This window comes from Onychostoma macrolepis, chromosome 18 (genome assembly GCF_012432095.1).
Source record: "Onychostoma macrolepis isolate SWU-2019 chromosome 18, ASM1243209v1, whole genome shotgun sequence".
Classification (NCBI taxonomy): domain Eukaryota; kingdom Metazoa; phylum Chordata; class Actinopteri; order Cypriniformes; family Cyprinidae; genus Onychostoma; species Onychostoma macrolepis.
This window is the reverse complement of record NC_081172.1, coordinates 33,176,685-33,191,684: the sequence shown is the minus strand read 5'-3', so window position 1 is coordinate 33,191,684 and position 15,000 is coordinate 33,176,685. Positions and strand designations below refer to the sequence as shown.

General features: G+C 37.6%; 1 protein-coding gene across 4 annotated transcripts in view; it reads left to right on the top strand.

Moving 5' to 3' along the window:
- The window catches only part of zgc:158464 (uncharacterized protein LOC791139 homolog), a 128,760-nt gene that overhangs the window by 75,155 nt on the left and 38,605 nt on the right, over positions 1 to 15,000 (top strand). For 3 of the 4 annotated variants that reach the window (XM_058751079.1, XM_058751076.1, XM_058751075.1), the window contains exon 3: positions 8,933 to 9,142. In XM_058751079.1, the coding sequence (XP_058607062.1) occupies positions 8,933 to 9,142 (210 nt within the window). Of the gene's footprint in view, positions 1 to 8,932; positions 9,143 to 11,000; positions 11,088 to 15,000 lie in introns of all 4 variants that reach the window. The other variant, XM_058751078.1, reaches the window with a different exon arrangement.

Sequence of the window (15,000 nt, the reverse complement as noted above, 5' to 3'; positions counted from 1 at the left end):
TTTATTGGCATAAGTAACTGTAATCAGATTACATAAATTTAAAATGTAACTCATTACTTTACTGCGTTACCAGGAAAAGTAATTAGATTACAGTGACGCGTTACTGAGTAATGCGTTATACCCAACTCTGCGTGTGTGTGTGTGTGTGTGTGAGAGAGAGAGAGTGTGTGAGTGTGTGTGTTCTGGCAGCAGGGATCTGTAGAGACGGCTGTAAGACAGAGATAAAGCAGACAGCAAGTGGCAGACAGACAGACGCTGCTGTAGTGAGACACAGGTTGGTCGTAAGTGTTTAAAATGCTGGATGATTTCAAATCAGACCATGAAGAGGTTGTTAGAAGCTCTCACTTTCTTTCAGGTCTTCGCAGTTGCTCTTGAGTCTAAGGTATTGATAGGACTCTTGTGTTGTCTGGACACACACTTATTACTGTTTAATGGTCCTTATCATTGACTTTTGGTTTTGTGTCTGCAGTCTTAAAACACCAAACAATCGCTCTGTTAAAGGGGTCCTGTTATGCTCTTTTACAAAGTCTTGATTTTGTTTTGGGGGTGTACTAGAACATGCTCTCATGCTTGGTGGTTTGAAAAACGCATTATTTTTCACATAATTTACATTATTACAATACCTCTCTCCTCAGCCTGGCACAAACGGCTCGATTAGGTTTGATGAAGGCCCGCCTTCCGAAAAATGACATGTGTTGTGATTGGTTAGCTGTCCCAGTGCGTTGTGATTGGCGAACAGCTTAGACGGTGTTTTAGTTCTGCTCCGCCCCTTGCCAAAGCAGCAAGTTCGTCAATATTGCCATATCAATTCAGACCCCGAGAATATTGAGGATCGCGCAGAACCTTTGCACGCACGGATATTGCAAGACATATTAAAGTGGTAACGTTATTGTTGTTTTTTTGGCTAAATCACGTTTTAGATAGGATGTCAACAACAGCTTAAAAATAACTGCATTTACTATGTACAGAAAAGTGCAACGTTAATATGTAATTCTAACATTATAACATGAATTGCAGTGAAACTGTTATACAGTTGAATTTATTTATACCATAGTCCCACAGAGTTACACTATTTGTGGTGGCAGCGGGAGGCGAGGTTTCGCCGGTAACGCTGTACACAAAGCAGAGCTCCTCTCACAAACACTGCTTTATCAGACAATACATGCAAGATAAAATGAAAATGACATCTACAATTTTCTGAAGACAGTCGGTTTCCTTCAGAAATACAGTGATATAACAACACCCGCACCGGGTTTCCATTTTGAACCGTGCAGTGCTCAACCAAGCGTTCTCTTTGTGACATCACTAACACCGGAAATGAGCCGTTCGTTGTAGTTCTTGAAAAGGATTTTTTTAATGAAATATCTCCCTTTGGAGTGGACTTTGAGATTTGTAACTTTGTAGATCTTTTTATGCCCAAACATACACACTACACACTGACTAAAATTCAAAAAGTGAAAAAGCATAATAGGACCCCTTTAATATTACAGACGCTCCTGCTAAACAGGCTCCCATGATTTGTCATTTCTGAATGTCTGACAGTCACTTATAAAGCATATACTAAACACTAATGAACATAGTTTATACCACTGATTTACAAACTAGACAATATAGGCAATGAAGATATAAATAAGTGATATTTGATTTTTCCCAATAATAATAATAGGTGTTTACATTATTTTGTCCAACCCCCGTATATGCATATTATATTAAACAACAGTGCATAATTCACTGTTTAGCCGTTTGAAAATGGGAAATATGATGCTTTATTTTTGTTCAAGTTCTATTCTGCCATATTTGAGTGAATTTTAATTATTTTTGGGACTACAAACTTGTAGCATTGTATCTGCTGTCAGATTACAGTCACGGTTATTAATGCTGTTGAATAACGAATAGCGTGAGTTTGATAAGACCTGCATTTTATTACATTATCGAGACAGCAGGAAAAGAGAAAGAATGTCAGTTCAGATAATCAGTTTTACGTATGTTACAACTAAAATCTGTTTACGCTATTTATCAAATCAGTCACCCAAATAAACTTCTGTGCACCACTTGTTGCAAATCCAGTCCAATACCAATATGATTCAGCCCAATATATATGATATTTTCTGATGCGGAATATGTCATTGGCAGCTGTGTGTATTTCTCCGGTGTGTTATTATCAGCGTGAACACATGAGATCCGGAGAGACCTGCAGCACTATCTCTGACAGTCAGTCTCTGCTTCTGTGAATGTCTCTCTGCTCTCACAGCTGGACAAACGCTACACACTTCAGTCCAACTTACAAAAATAGCTGCTTCTGTTTTCTTAGGGCCCTATGAAATCAGTTTTATTTTTTCCCAAATTCCATTTTTATATTTTTCCAAATTCAGTTTGGAAACTTTTTAATGGTTAAATTGAATTGTATTCATTAAAAAGCATGTCTAACTAATTAAACTCATGAAGCTTACATATTTTCACATCAATTTATTAAAAGTTTAACAAAAATTGCATGTTTAGGACCCGATTTTATTTTATTTTTTCTCACCATATGTTTTATTGTTAACAAATTATTTTTTAGCATGTCTAATTATTTGAATGCATAAAATCTATTTAATTTATTCCAATTTATTCTTAGAATGGTCTTATAAAATGTTTTTATATTCCTCAGAAATTCTGTTGTGTTTTTCAATTTTACTGGATATCAAATGAAGACATAAAACAATTTATTTTATTTATCTTTTAATTATTGAAAATTATACAAACTTTTTTTGGGGGGGCAAACATTCAAATTTAAACATGGAAGAAATGTGTGGTTATTCCTTAAAGAATACAGTTTTAATAATTGTATAACAACAGTAATGCATTTCTGGCTCAATGTCTAAAAGTTAAACCAAACTTTTATTTTGACGGGTTGCCGTGAATACTTTTACATTTCTGTGTATGTATGATATGAGGCTAGTTTTACTCAAATAAAATGGTAAAATGCTCAGAAAGTGTCTCTCAGAGCAGTTCTGGAGATGTTGTTCATGTATTTATGTCCTCATTTAGGGAGACGACAGACGCTGAAATCACGCGAGCGTCACACGCTTCAGTGTGTTTGTAGTAAATGAAACCGCGCGTCTGCGCCATTCATTCACACAGAGACATGCAGAACATGCAGGATTAGTATTTAAATTGTATTTTTGTGGTATGTAAAATGTAGTATCATACATTTTTTTTTACCCTGATTTAATTCAGTGTATCCTAGTGGGGGGAAAATGCTAAAATGTATTTGAAATACATTTATTTCATGCTAAGTATACTAAAAATTAATTTACATAATTAATTGCTTAATAAAAAAATACCCTGAAATTGTACTTTTGGTATACTAAACTGGTATACTTAAAGTCTGCTAAACTGGAATAACTAGTTTTGTATTTAATACACTTAAGTACACTAATTAGTACACTAATTGTGCAGAAGTACTGCTGAAGTCCAACTAAAGATATACTAAAGCATATTTGATTGTGCTAAAGTGGAACTATTGCAAGTACAGTATACTTCAGGTACGCTTTAAATATCTTGCATTTAAAGACTGAAAGTATACAGAGATCATCCAGGCCGTATTAATAGATATTAAAACACATTTTAGGCATATTATTAAGAAATATGCATTGTGCAATAAATAAATAAGTTTAATTATAATTGCATAATATAAATACATCTGTTAATGGATTTGAAGTATACATAGTATGAAATAAATCTATTTTAAATAAATGTTGGCCTTTTTATTTATTTATTTAATTTTACAAGGGTAAAAACTCTTGTCAGGCTTATTTAAAACAATAATCTTTAGATGACATTAAAAGACTCAATTCAAGGATCACAGTGCAGTCTACTAACACTAATTAATTGTCATTTTTAAATCTTTACCAATCTTTGCCTCTATCCTTCAAACTAGGTTTTACCCATTTGTCAACAAGTACAATACAGTGTATGTGTGTGTGTTTATTATTTTAAATAATATATTTATCATGATACAATTTAGTATGATCACTTATTCTTTTATATATTTTAAAAAGTACAGATCAGAATAAGTATGTTTCATTTTTACCTAAATATATCTGTTGCATTGAATGATGATGGGGCATTATTTAACCCATATTTATATATTTTTTTAATTTATAATACAAGGATAACAAACAGAAAGACGGTAAAGATGTCATTTTGTTGCATTGTAGGCCAGTTCTCTTACGATCTGATTCTTTTTAATGAATCTGTTGAACAGGCTTGTTGTTTTGAATCATTACTAGAGTTAACTCACTCACTGAATCAGCTGGACTGGTTCTTGACTTACTGAACTGAAATGGTTGTGTTCCTGTGCTAATCTAAAAATATTTGACATGCTGTATTGAACATTTTCTCGATTCACCTCCTGGTGAGGCGAAAAGCTCATTCCGGGTGTCAAACCGAGGACTGTAAGCGTTTAATATCTTTGGCAGAGATGGGCTGCAGGAGGAGATGTGTTTGCTCCCATAATGCCCTGCAGGAGAGTGAATGGATGCAGCGGTGAAAGGCTTTCGGTGATAATTTATTCAAATGATTGGAGACGTGAGGAGAGCAGCTGTGAGCTGATGCAGAGTTTGATTTCATCCAAACACGCTCATGTGCCGAGGACTTGGCTGACATAGAGGCGCTTTTGAAATTTCCAGTCAGTAACATCTTATTTCCTCCTCTTCGGGGATTGAACGGAGAGGTGAGGAGCAGATTGATGGAGATGATGGAGGGATGATGGAGAGGAAGCACAGACCGCTGACATGTAAAAGCTGAGCATGTAGTTAGAGCTGAAGAAAGAGTGACTGGAATCAGAATTGGATTTGGTCAGAGTCTCAGAACTTCTCAAACCCTCAGGGTTTCTCATTGACAGAAAACTGAAACCAGTCCAGAACTACACTGAAGAAACTACTGGATGATATCTGTCCATCTATCACTCCATCATCCATCCATCATTTGTTCTATCGTACTCTGTTGTTCCATCCATTGTTTTTTCTATCATTCTATTGTTCCATCCATTCATCCATCATTTATTTTGTCGTACTATCTATTGTTCCATCTTTCCATCCATAGTTTCTTCTAGCATTCCATCCATTGTTTTTTTTAACATTCTATCATCCCATCCATCCATCCATAGTTTCTTCTAGCATTCCATCCATCCATCCATCCATCAATCCACCATTTCTTCTATTATTCCATCCATCCATAGTTTCTTCTAGCATTCCATCCATCCATCCATCCATCAATCCACCATTTCTTCTATTATTCCATCCATCCATAGTTTCTTCTAGCATTCCATCCATCCATCCATCCATCCATCCATCCATCCATCCATCCACCATTTCTACTATTATTCCATCCATCCATAGTTTCTTCTAGCATTCCATCAATCCATCCATCCGTCCATCCATTGTTTCTTTTAACATTACTTCCATCCATCCAGTGTTTCTTTTAGCATTCCATCCATCCATCCATTCATCCATCCATAGTTTCTTCTAGCATTCCTTCCATCCGTCCATCCATCAATCCATTGTTTCTTTTAACATTTCTTCCATCCATCCATTGTTTCTTTTAACATTCCTTCCATCCATCCGTCCATTCATCCATCCATTGTTTCTTTTAACATTTCTTCCATCCATCCAGTGTTTCTTTTAGCATTCCTTCCATCCATCCATCCATCCATCCATCAATCCATTGTTTCTTTTAACATTTCTTCCATCCATCCATTGTTTCTTTTAGCATTCCATCCATCCATCCATCCATCCATCCGTCCATTCATTCATCCATCCATCCATCCATTGTTTCTTTTAGCATTCCATCCATCCATCCATCCATCCATCCATTCATCCATCCATACCTGTAGTTTATTTTAGCATTCCATCTATATACTGTTTTTATACTGTACAAACTGTATTTTATATCGCCCTACACCAACCCTACACCTAAACCTACCCCTTACAGGAGACTACTGGCAATTTTTGAATTTCATAAAACACCGTTTAGTATGTTTTTTAAGCCTTTTGTTTTACGGGGACACAGGAAGTGTCCTCATAAACCATGTTTACGTTGTAGTACCCATGTTATTATACACATTTGTGTCCGTGTAAACCATATATACCAGAACACACACACGCACACTCACTCACAACGTCTGACACCTGGAGAGGAAGCGTGTTTGCGTGGTGGGTGGGCAGCTGCAGCATGTGTTTGTGTGTGTGTGTGTGTGTGTGAATGCCGGGTTTCCGTTTGACCTTTGATCCCTGAACTGTTGCAGACGTGATGGGTGAAAGGGCACCAGCTCCTCGGCTGGATTCGGTTCCGCTGGAAGCCATAATTATCGTTATGATCTCCGGCGGATACACCCATTTCTCCAGACCACAGTAACTTGCCTGAGCGCGTGTAAGCCTGAGTTCAGAACACACGCTCCTGCTCTACAGGCTGCTGTTCACACTGGATAGCCGTTGCTGTTTCGGTCAAAAAAATGTGATTGCTGGAATTTCATTGCATCAATAAGAGTACAATGTAACGATCCAGGTTTCTGCAGATATGGCTTATATGAAGATCTCTCTCAAACTCTCTCTTTTTCTTGTCTGTACACTTTTCTCGTTATTCCGCAAGAGCTCCCCTGAGCATAGAGGCAATTATACAGCGCTGTGGTGTTATATTTCATTCCATGATCGTCTCTGTATTATACCATACCATTAGCACGCCTGCTAACAGCTTCATGCCACCCCAGAGAACCAGAGAGAGATGCTCATGCTTTTAGAGAGAGCGATGGACAAACCGCTGTCTGTTGATCAGAGGTGACACATGATTTCTGTGTTTTGTAGTGAAGGGTGACAGATGTCTGCAGTCCAGTTTCCAGTGACCCCTGGAGGTCAAGGACAGAGCTACACTACTGCTGTGTGTTCATTGTTCTACATCTTTAACCAGACAACTTTGAGTCTGGAGGCTGGCCAGTGTTCATTAAACAAATTGCAACAACAACTAATCAAAATTGATAGTAATCAAAAGTGAATTTGATTATATTGTGCACACTGTGCACATAAAAGATCCACCAGCCACATCACTTTAGAGGAGTAAATAACACATTTCTGTGAACAAATGTGTCTGGAATATAGCCGAGGACACGCAGCAAGCTTCTGTGGGAAAAGTGCATGACCCAAGTTGTCCTAAAAATGAGAAAGCTTCATATTAAGCTTCAAACAAAAGCATATAGTTTAACAGCATTTGCTGGCATGTGCATGTGCTGTTTAATGCATTAGAGACATTTTTCCCTCAGTCCAGATAGTATGGGTTTTTCTTTGTGTAAATGTTCAAAAGGCATGCTTTGCATGAAGGCTCGTCATGACAGAGAGTGAGTGACACTCCTTAAACTTCACTAAAGAGCGCTATATAGAACAGGAGTGCGATAATTCTGACTTTGCAATGTTAAATATGCAATTTGTTGGATTGTATGTTTAAGATGAACAAGAAATGTGTTTTTATGAGAGCAGTGAATGTGACGGGACTGTTGGTATACATATAATTACTATGTTCAGATAAGTAAATGTGTATGTTTAGTATATGCTTTTGTTTTGCTTTATTATGGTGTGCACAAGTTTTAGACTGTAATGTTTATATTAAATGCCTTGTGCCTTATTTTTGGCACATAATGTATAGTATAGCCTACATGGATGCATTCTTCAGTTTGCACACTTTTTTTCCCCCATAAAATACTGTAAATAAAACGTGCCTTTTTAAATTCAATTAATCGATCGATCAATCAGTTAATCAAAGACGTAATTGACAGATTAATCGATTTATCAAAATAATCGTTAGTTGCAGCCCTAAAACAGTCACTTTAAGCTGAAACATGCAGTCGTTTCTTCAGGTTACAGGCACTGCGGTTTATTTCAGTGTTGTCTGATCTCTGGTGGATCTCCAGCTGGTCACTGACTGATCTCTGGTGGATCTCTAGGTCATCAGTGGCAGATCTCTGTGTTCAGATGAGATTCAGAGGTCATTTTGCAGGACCTGAGCTCTGCTTTATCTCTGTTGTGTTCAGATGAGTCTCTGAGTTTATTCTGAGCGCTTCAGGTCTGATCATTAAACTCAGCATGTTTAGGTGTTTTGGGCTTGTTTTTGTTCATTTCACTGAAGCTTTTAAGCACTTAACACTTAACCTTAGCCTGCATGCATAATGAAACCGTCTGAAATGGGCACCCTGCAGCTAAATTACCACTTTTGACTAAACTTTGGAAAAAGAAATTTGGGATTTTGACTGAAAATGTCAGTCTATGTTGATCAATTCAGTTGCTAAAATAGTTTCCTATTCTATTATTCTTTCCTAATAAACCTGGAATTGTTGGCTCTGTGATGAATTGCTTGTGTTTTTTCATTGTAGGTCGCTTTGCATAAAAGTGCCTGCTAAATGCATAAATGTGACCCTGGAGCACAAAACCAGTCATAAGTAGTATATTTGTAGCAATAGCCAACATGGGTCAAAATTATCGATTTTTCTTTTATTCCAAAAATCATTAGGATATTAAGTAAAGATCTTGTTCCATGAAGATATTTTGTAAATTTCCTACCGTAAATATATAAAAACTTCATTTTTGATTAGTAATATGCATTGCTAAGAACTTCATTTGGACAACTTTAAAGGTGATTTTCTCAATATTTTGATTTTTTTGCACCCTCAGATTCCAGATTTTCAAATAGTTGTATCTCAGCCAAATACTGTCCTATCATAACAAACCATACATCAGTGGAAAGCTTATTTATTCAGCTTTCAGCTTACATAAATCTCAATTTCAAAAAATGGACCCTTATGACTAGTTTTGTGGTCCAGGTTCACAAATGTGTAAAATAGAAAAGCATGCTGAAACCAGCACAGACTGTTGATATGTTGTGGTCTCCTCTCTTCGTTTGGCAGAAATCCGAGGCGGTCGCGCTCCTAAAGACGGTCCGGTCCGGCAGCTGCCTCTCTATGACACCCCGTACGAGCCGGAGGAGAACGGAGGCGATCCAGACGCAGGCGTGTGTTCCCGTGAGAGCAGATTACCGCAGGACGACGAGAGGCCGCCGGAGGAGTACGACCAGCCCTGGGAGTGGAAGAAAGACCGCATATCCAAAGCCTTCGCAGGTTCGGCCCGCTTCATTCTGTCCACATGTGTGTGATTATTGTCTTTCCAGTAGTGATTCATAATACTGAACAGTCAGAAATATAACAAGTCCTGTGCGCGGTTCTGTTGGTGGTGGTGGGTGATGTTGGGGAGTTACTAACTAAACTAGTGATGCTACTAACTTAGTTGCTCGACTGTCTCCGAAACATTCGATTTTCCACTAAATAGTTTTTTTTTTCCAATGTTGTAGAGCTTTATTGTAGTGAACTGGTTCATTTAGAAGATCCATATAAATAAACTGGTTACAAACGATTCGTGCAATGGTTCATTTGAACCCCTGCATGGCATTTTGTAGCAAATATGTAGAAAAATACAGCAGTTTTCAACTCAAGCGATGGTCATGCTACACTTTTCTTTCCAAATGATGTCCGTTCCAGTCATATGCATGCAAATGCAGGAGGCTTGGAAACACAAGCTCATGATGAACTCTGACCTATGAATTTTTATCATGTGAACACAAGATTGACCAGTAGAAGTCATTACATTTTAAATAAATCTGCAGTTTTGCATTGTAAAGTGGTATAGATTGCATATTTTTGTATTTTGTTTGCATAATGCTTTTAAAAAGAGTGTGTGACGTCATATTATGACCATTGCAGAGTTTGTAGATGCATGCTCAAAGTCTAGTGTGACTGCGGCATCATTTATATAAATCAGGGCTTTTTCTCTTTGCTATTTATTGAATGCGTTTGGTGAAAGTTGATTTTTGTGTTTTGGCTGTGATTGCTAATTAAATCCTAGTTTCTCATTGGTGGAGGTCTCACTCTTTACTGCATAGGTTTGGAGCGTAAATTCTCAAACATTTTCATTGCAAATCAACTTGAATGTTTAAACAGGCTCGTTTTAATATCTCAGCCGTTGCTGGGAGATTTTCTCCTTACGGTATCTCTTCTCTCTCTCTCTAAATGCTAGCATCTCTGTTCCTCAGTCGAGACTTCAGGAACAGCTCATTTCAGTTCCTAAAGTGATAATTCTCCCAGAAATGAAAATTCTGTCATCATTTACTCACCCTCATGTTGTTCCAAGCCTGTATGCATTTCTTTAAGCTGATTCACACAAACAAAAATATTTGGTTACCAACGTTCTTCAAAATATCTTCTTTTGTGTTCAGCTGAAAAAAGAAACTCACACAGGTTTGGAAGAACATGAGGGTGAGTAAAGATGACACAATTTTCATTTTTGGGCAAACTGTCCCTTTACTCTCCGGGTGACTGCAGACGGACGTGTGTGAGAAAGTCTGACGCTCATCTGCGGATGGATCTGGAGGTGTGTGTTTGTGTGTTTGTTTGTGTGTGTGTGTGTGTGTGTGTGTGTGCATGTGTATGTGGTTTATGAGGACACTATTTTGTATAATGACATGGGTATGACATAGGTATTACAACGAGAAGGTGATTTATGAGAACATTTTCAGTGCCCCTGTAATTCAAAAGGCTTATAAGTCATTCAGAATGAGTTTTTTTTTTTTTTTTAATCTAAAAATGCACAAACTTTCCTGTAAGGGGTAGGTTTAGGTGTAGGGCGATATAAAATACAGTTTGTACAATATAAAAACCATTACGCCTATGGAGAGTCCCCATAAACCACACAAAGCAACGTGTGTGTGTGTCAGGTGTGGTGATTGTGTGTCGGCTGAAGGTTTGGCTCAGGGACTCATGACTAACTCAGGTATAACTAAATATGGCTGTTCAACAGAGTTATCTGTTTTTTTTTTTGACGAATAAAATATCCAGCAGATCGATTTTTGTGCATCAGTTCTTGAAAGGTGTTCCTTTCCTTTTCCTTTTTTAACTTCTTTTGTCCTGTGTGTGTGTGGAGCAGCACTGCTCTGTTATGACTGCATTAGTCGTGAGGACACGAGCAGAGGAGCGTCCAGGAGAGATGCCCACATCTCTAGATCCTCCACAGGTACTGCGGCACTCAGGCTTTCTGATATATGACTGCATTAGCCTCACAGGAGTCCATAGCTCTATGCCACAGTCTGATGCTGATTACAACTGATTAATTTGATCTGCGCATCAGTTTGTAATAACTAAAAACTAGTGCTGGCAAATGATTAATCGCGATTAATCGGATCCAATATAAAAGTTTTTGTTTACATAATATATGTGTGTGTACTGTGTATATTTATTATGTAGTCTATATATAAATACACGCACATGCATGTATATATTTAAGAAAAATATGTTATGCATATATATATATATATATATACACAGTACACACATGTATATTAAGTAAACAAAAACTTTTATTTTGGATGCAATTAATTGTGAATAATCGTTTGACAGCGCTACTAAAAACACGATACACTTTCAATAGAAGTTGAAAATACAGAAATTATATTTTCAATTATAATTTAGAAATGTAAATGTAAAATTTTAAATGTTATTTCATATTAATCAATATGTATCAATAAAAACATCAATAAAATAATGAATAAAAAGTATGTAAAATATTACATTTAATATTTAAAAATATCTCTAATATTCTCTAAAGTTTATATAGAATTTGATTTGATTGTATCAGATGATTTTTGAAAATCCTTAACCGAATTTATTGGTCACAAGGTAAGGTAACACAAAACTAAAAAGCATATTTGCGATAGCATAATTTATAACATGATCATGTCAAACTGATAAACTTTATTTTTTGCATAATATATGCAAGGATCCTAGAAAGCAAAGAAATGCAGTACTATAAATTCATCTGTCTAGACAAGTAGTCCTACCTTAAAAAAGATGAATTAGGTGACTGATCTCAAATGCTGTTGATTAAGCATAAGCTACATTTATTGTGGAATATTCTTGTGTTTTATGCATTAATGTGTGATTAACTTAGATCTGTGTGTGAGTTTGTTTTAACTGTGATAAATGCTTTACTCTGTTAATTCGCTCCACCGTGAGGATCAAGGCGAATCATCTCCTCCTTTGAGAGCAAATCGCAGTTCTTTGTTGTCAGTCAGACAGACGCAGCTTTCAAAGACTTTATTATTTCCCACATGTCTTTGTCCTAGTTTTTCGACTGCTTATACCTCTCGCCAATCCGCTTCAGTGTAGATAAAGCATGCTTTGACGTTTCTTTCCGTCAGGAAGCAGAGCAATCGGAAATCAGTCGCTGGGCCTCTGGCTTGCCACCAGAGCCTCAGAGTAACCTTCCCACGGACTCTTAATACTCACATTTCTCTGCCCTCAGAAAAATGTTCAAAAAGAAATCTTCAAGGAACGTCAATCATAGCAGAACCCCCTCGAGACGTCTGGTAAGCAGTCTGGAGCCCGTCTCAAGGCTCAACCCCTGATTCCAGAGGTTAAAAGGTCACCTTGAGGTCACGACATGAGAGAAACGCTCATTAGGGGCTTTCCATTAATGGAGGCTTTGTTCATACAGCACTTAAAGGAATAGTTCAGCCAGAGATGAAAATGAGCTGAAAATGTGCTCATCCTCAGGCCATCTGAGATGTAGATGAGTTTGTTTCTTCATCAGGTTTGTAGAAATGTGTCTCTGCATCAGTGTCTCAGCAATGGATGCTCTGCAGTGAATGGGTGCCGTCAGAATGAGAGTCCAAACAGCTGATAAAAACATCACAATAATCCACAGCACTCCAGTCCATCAGTTAACATCTGGAGAAGACAAAAGCTGAAACAAATCCAGCATTAAGACGTTTTTAACTAAAATACATTGAGTCTATAATCCATAATAACGCTTCCTGCAGTGAAAAAGTGTTCTGGTCTGAATCAGGAGAGAAATCTGCACAGATGCCAAAACAGTCCTAAACAGCTCTAAACAAATATGTGGCTGGATTTTGATGTGAGAGACGACAGCAGATGCACTTTTTCACTGCAGGAAGCGTTATTATGGATTATGGACTCAATGTATTTTAGTTAAAAACGTCTTAATGCTGGATTTGTTTCAGCTTTTGTCTTCTCCAGATGTTAACTGATGGACTGGAGTGCTGTGGATTATTGTGATGTTTTTATCAGCTGTTTGGACTCTCATTCTGACGGCACCCATTCACTGCAGAGCATCCACTGCTGAGACACTGATGCAGAGACACATTTCTACAAATGTATTCTAATGACGTGATTAGGTTTTCAGCAAAGTTTTATTTTTGATTGAACTATTCCTTTAAGGGAGAGGTTTCTGGGTCAGTGTCTGTTGAAGAGTTTTACATTTTATTTGCATTTGGCTAGTTTTCATTATTACATGAATAATGTAATATTCACCACTCGCATTTCTAGTCCTGCCATTTTTGCGTGCCAGGATTGGTCTTATTTACATACGGAGTTCATCTGTCAGCTTTAAAATGCAAATGCTTGATTAGGATAAATGCAGTTGGTTGTGAAGTCGAGGTGACGCCGAGCGAACGGGAGAAATATTGCACTTAGCATAAATGAGTGCTTTAGTTATTACCGAGCGCTGCGGCGTATATATGTTTCTATTTCATCAATCTTCGTTTGCTCCGACGAAACGCTTGTGGTGAGCTGCAGTGCATCTGATTCACTGCAATGCGTACAGCTCCCGATATTTATTTACCGCCGGGTTTATTCATTAAAGCGTGTGTTTGTGTGTTACATTCACTCATGCATTTATCAATGCGCTGCTTTCAGCTGGATGCTGATATGTGCTTGTGTAGGTCACTGCAGGGCTGTGCACTTGTGTGCCACCTAATTAGTCATCTGGTTATCTGCTGCTGCCTCCTCACACACCACATGTATAGACACAGAGTGATTGATGAGCACAAATGTGACGACACTAAAGAATGTGTGTGTGTGTGTGTGTGTGAGGATAAGCCTAGAAGGTGAAACCAAATTGCACACACACTTCTCGCCCTTTGTCTGTGTTACACATGGAAGAACTTTAAAAACTGCACTACTTACAAATAGAGTGAGCTGTGACTCAAGCCAAGGGCTTTTAGCCTCTTTGATGTCACATATAATGACCACCTTCCTGAAATATAAAGGCAGCTGCTTATTTTCATGTGTAAGAAATGACTTGTACTGCAGTGAAACCTCAGAAATTGCTTGTACATTTCAAGAATAAGTGCAAGGAATGGCAAGTAATGCATTGAATTAAACATGACATTTTGAAGTAGAGAGACTGAAATTGTTTTTTTTGTTGTTTTTTTTAGTATAGACTAAGCAGTATAGTAATTTACTGAAAATGTCCTCACTGTCAGGCCACACAAGATCAGGATGAGTGTTTCTTCATCAGGTTTGTAGAAATGTGTCTCTGCATCAGTGTCTCAGCAATGGATGCTCTGCAGTGAATGGGTGCCGTCAGAATGAGAGTCTGATAAAAACATCACAATAATCCACAGCACTCCAGTCCATCAGTTAACATCTGGAGAAGACAAAAGCTGAAACAAATCCAGCATTAAGACGTTTTTAACTAAAATATATTGAGTTTATAATCCATAATAACGCTTCCTGCAGTGAAAAAGTGCATCTGCTGTCGTCTCTCACATCAAAATCCAGCCACATATTTGTTTAGAGCTGTTTTGTCTTGTAAACGCTGCTTGATCTGCAGATTTCTCTCCTGATTCACACCAGAACACTTTTCACTGGAGGAAGAGTTATTATGGATTATTTTAGCTGACTGTATCAGGTTCGGATCACATGACCTGATGTAAAAGTAGTTCAGTTTCATTCACACAGTCTGGAAATGTGACACAGTCAGTTTGTTTATAAAAGTGCCGTCACTATGTGAATGTAACCGTGTATTAACTCTAAAACAGGACCGACGGCTCTATATTGCACACACGCTCTCAGTCTGTTCCTAATCTGTCTGCATGTTATTAATGCAGTCGTCCATCTCAAACACA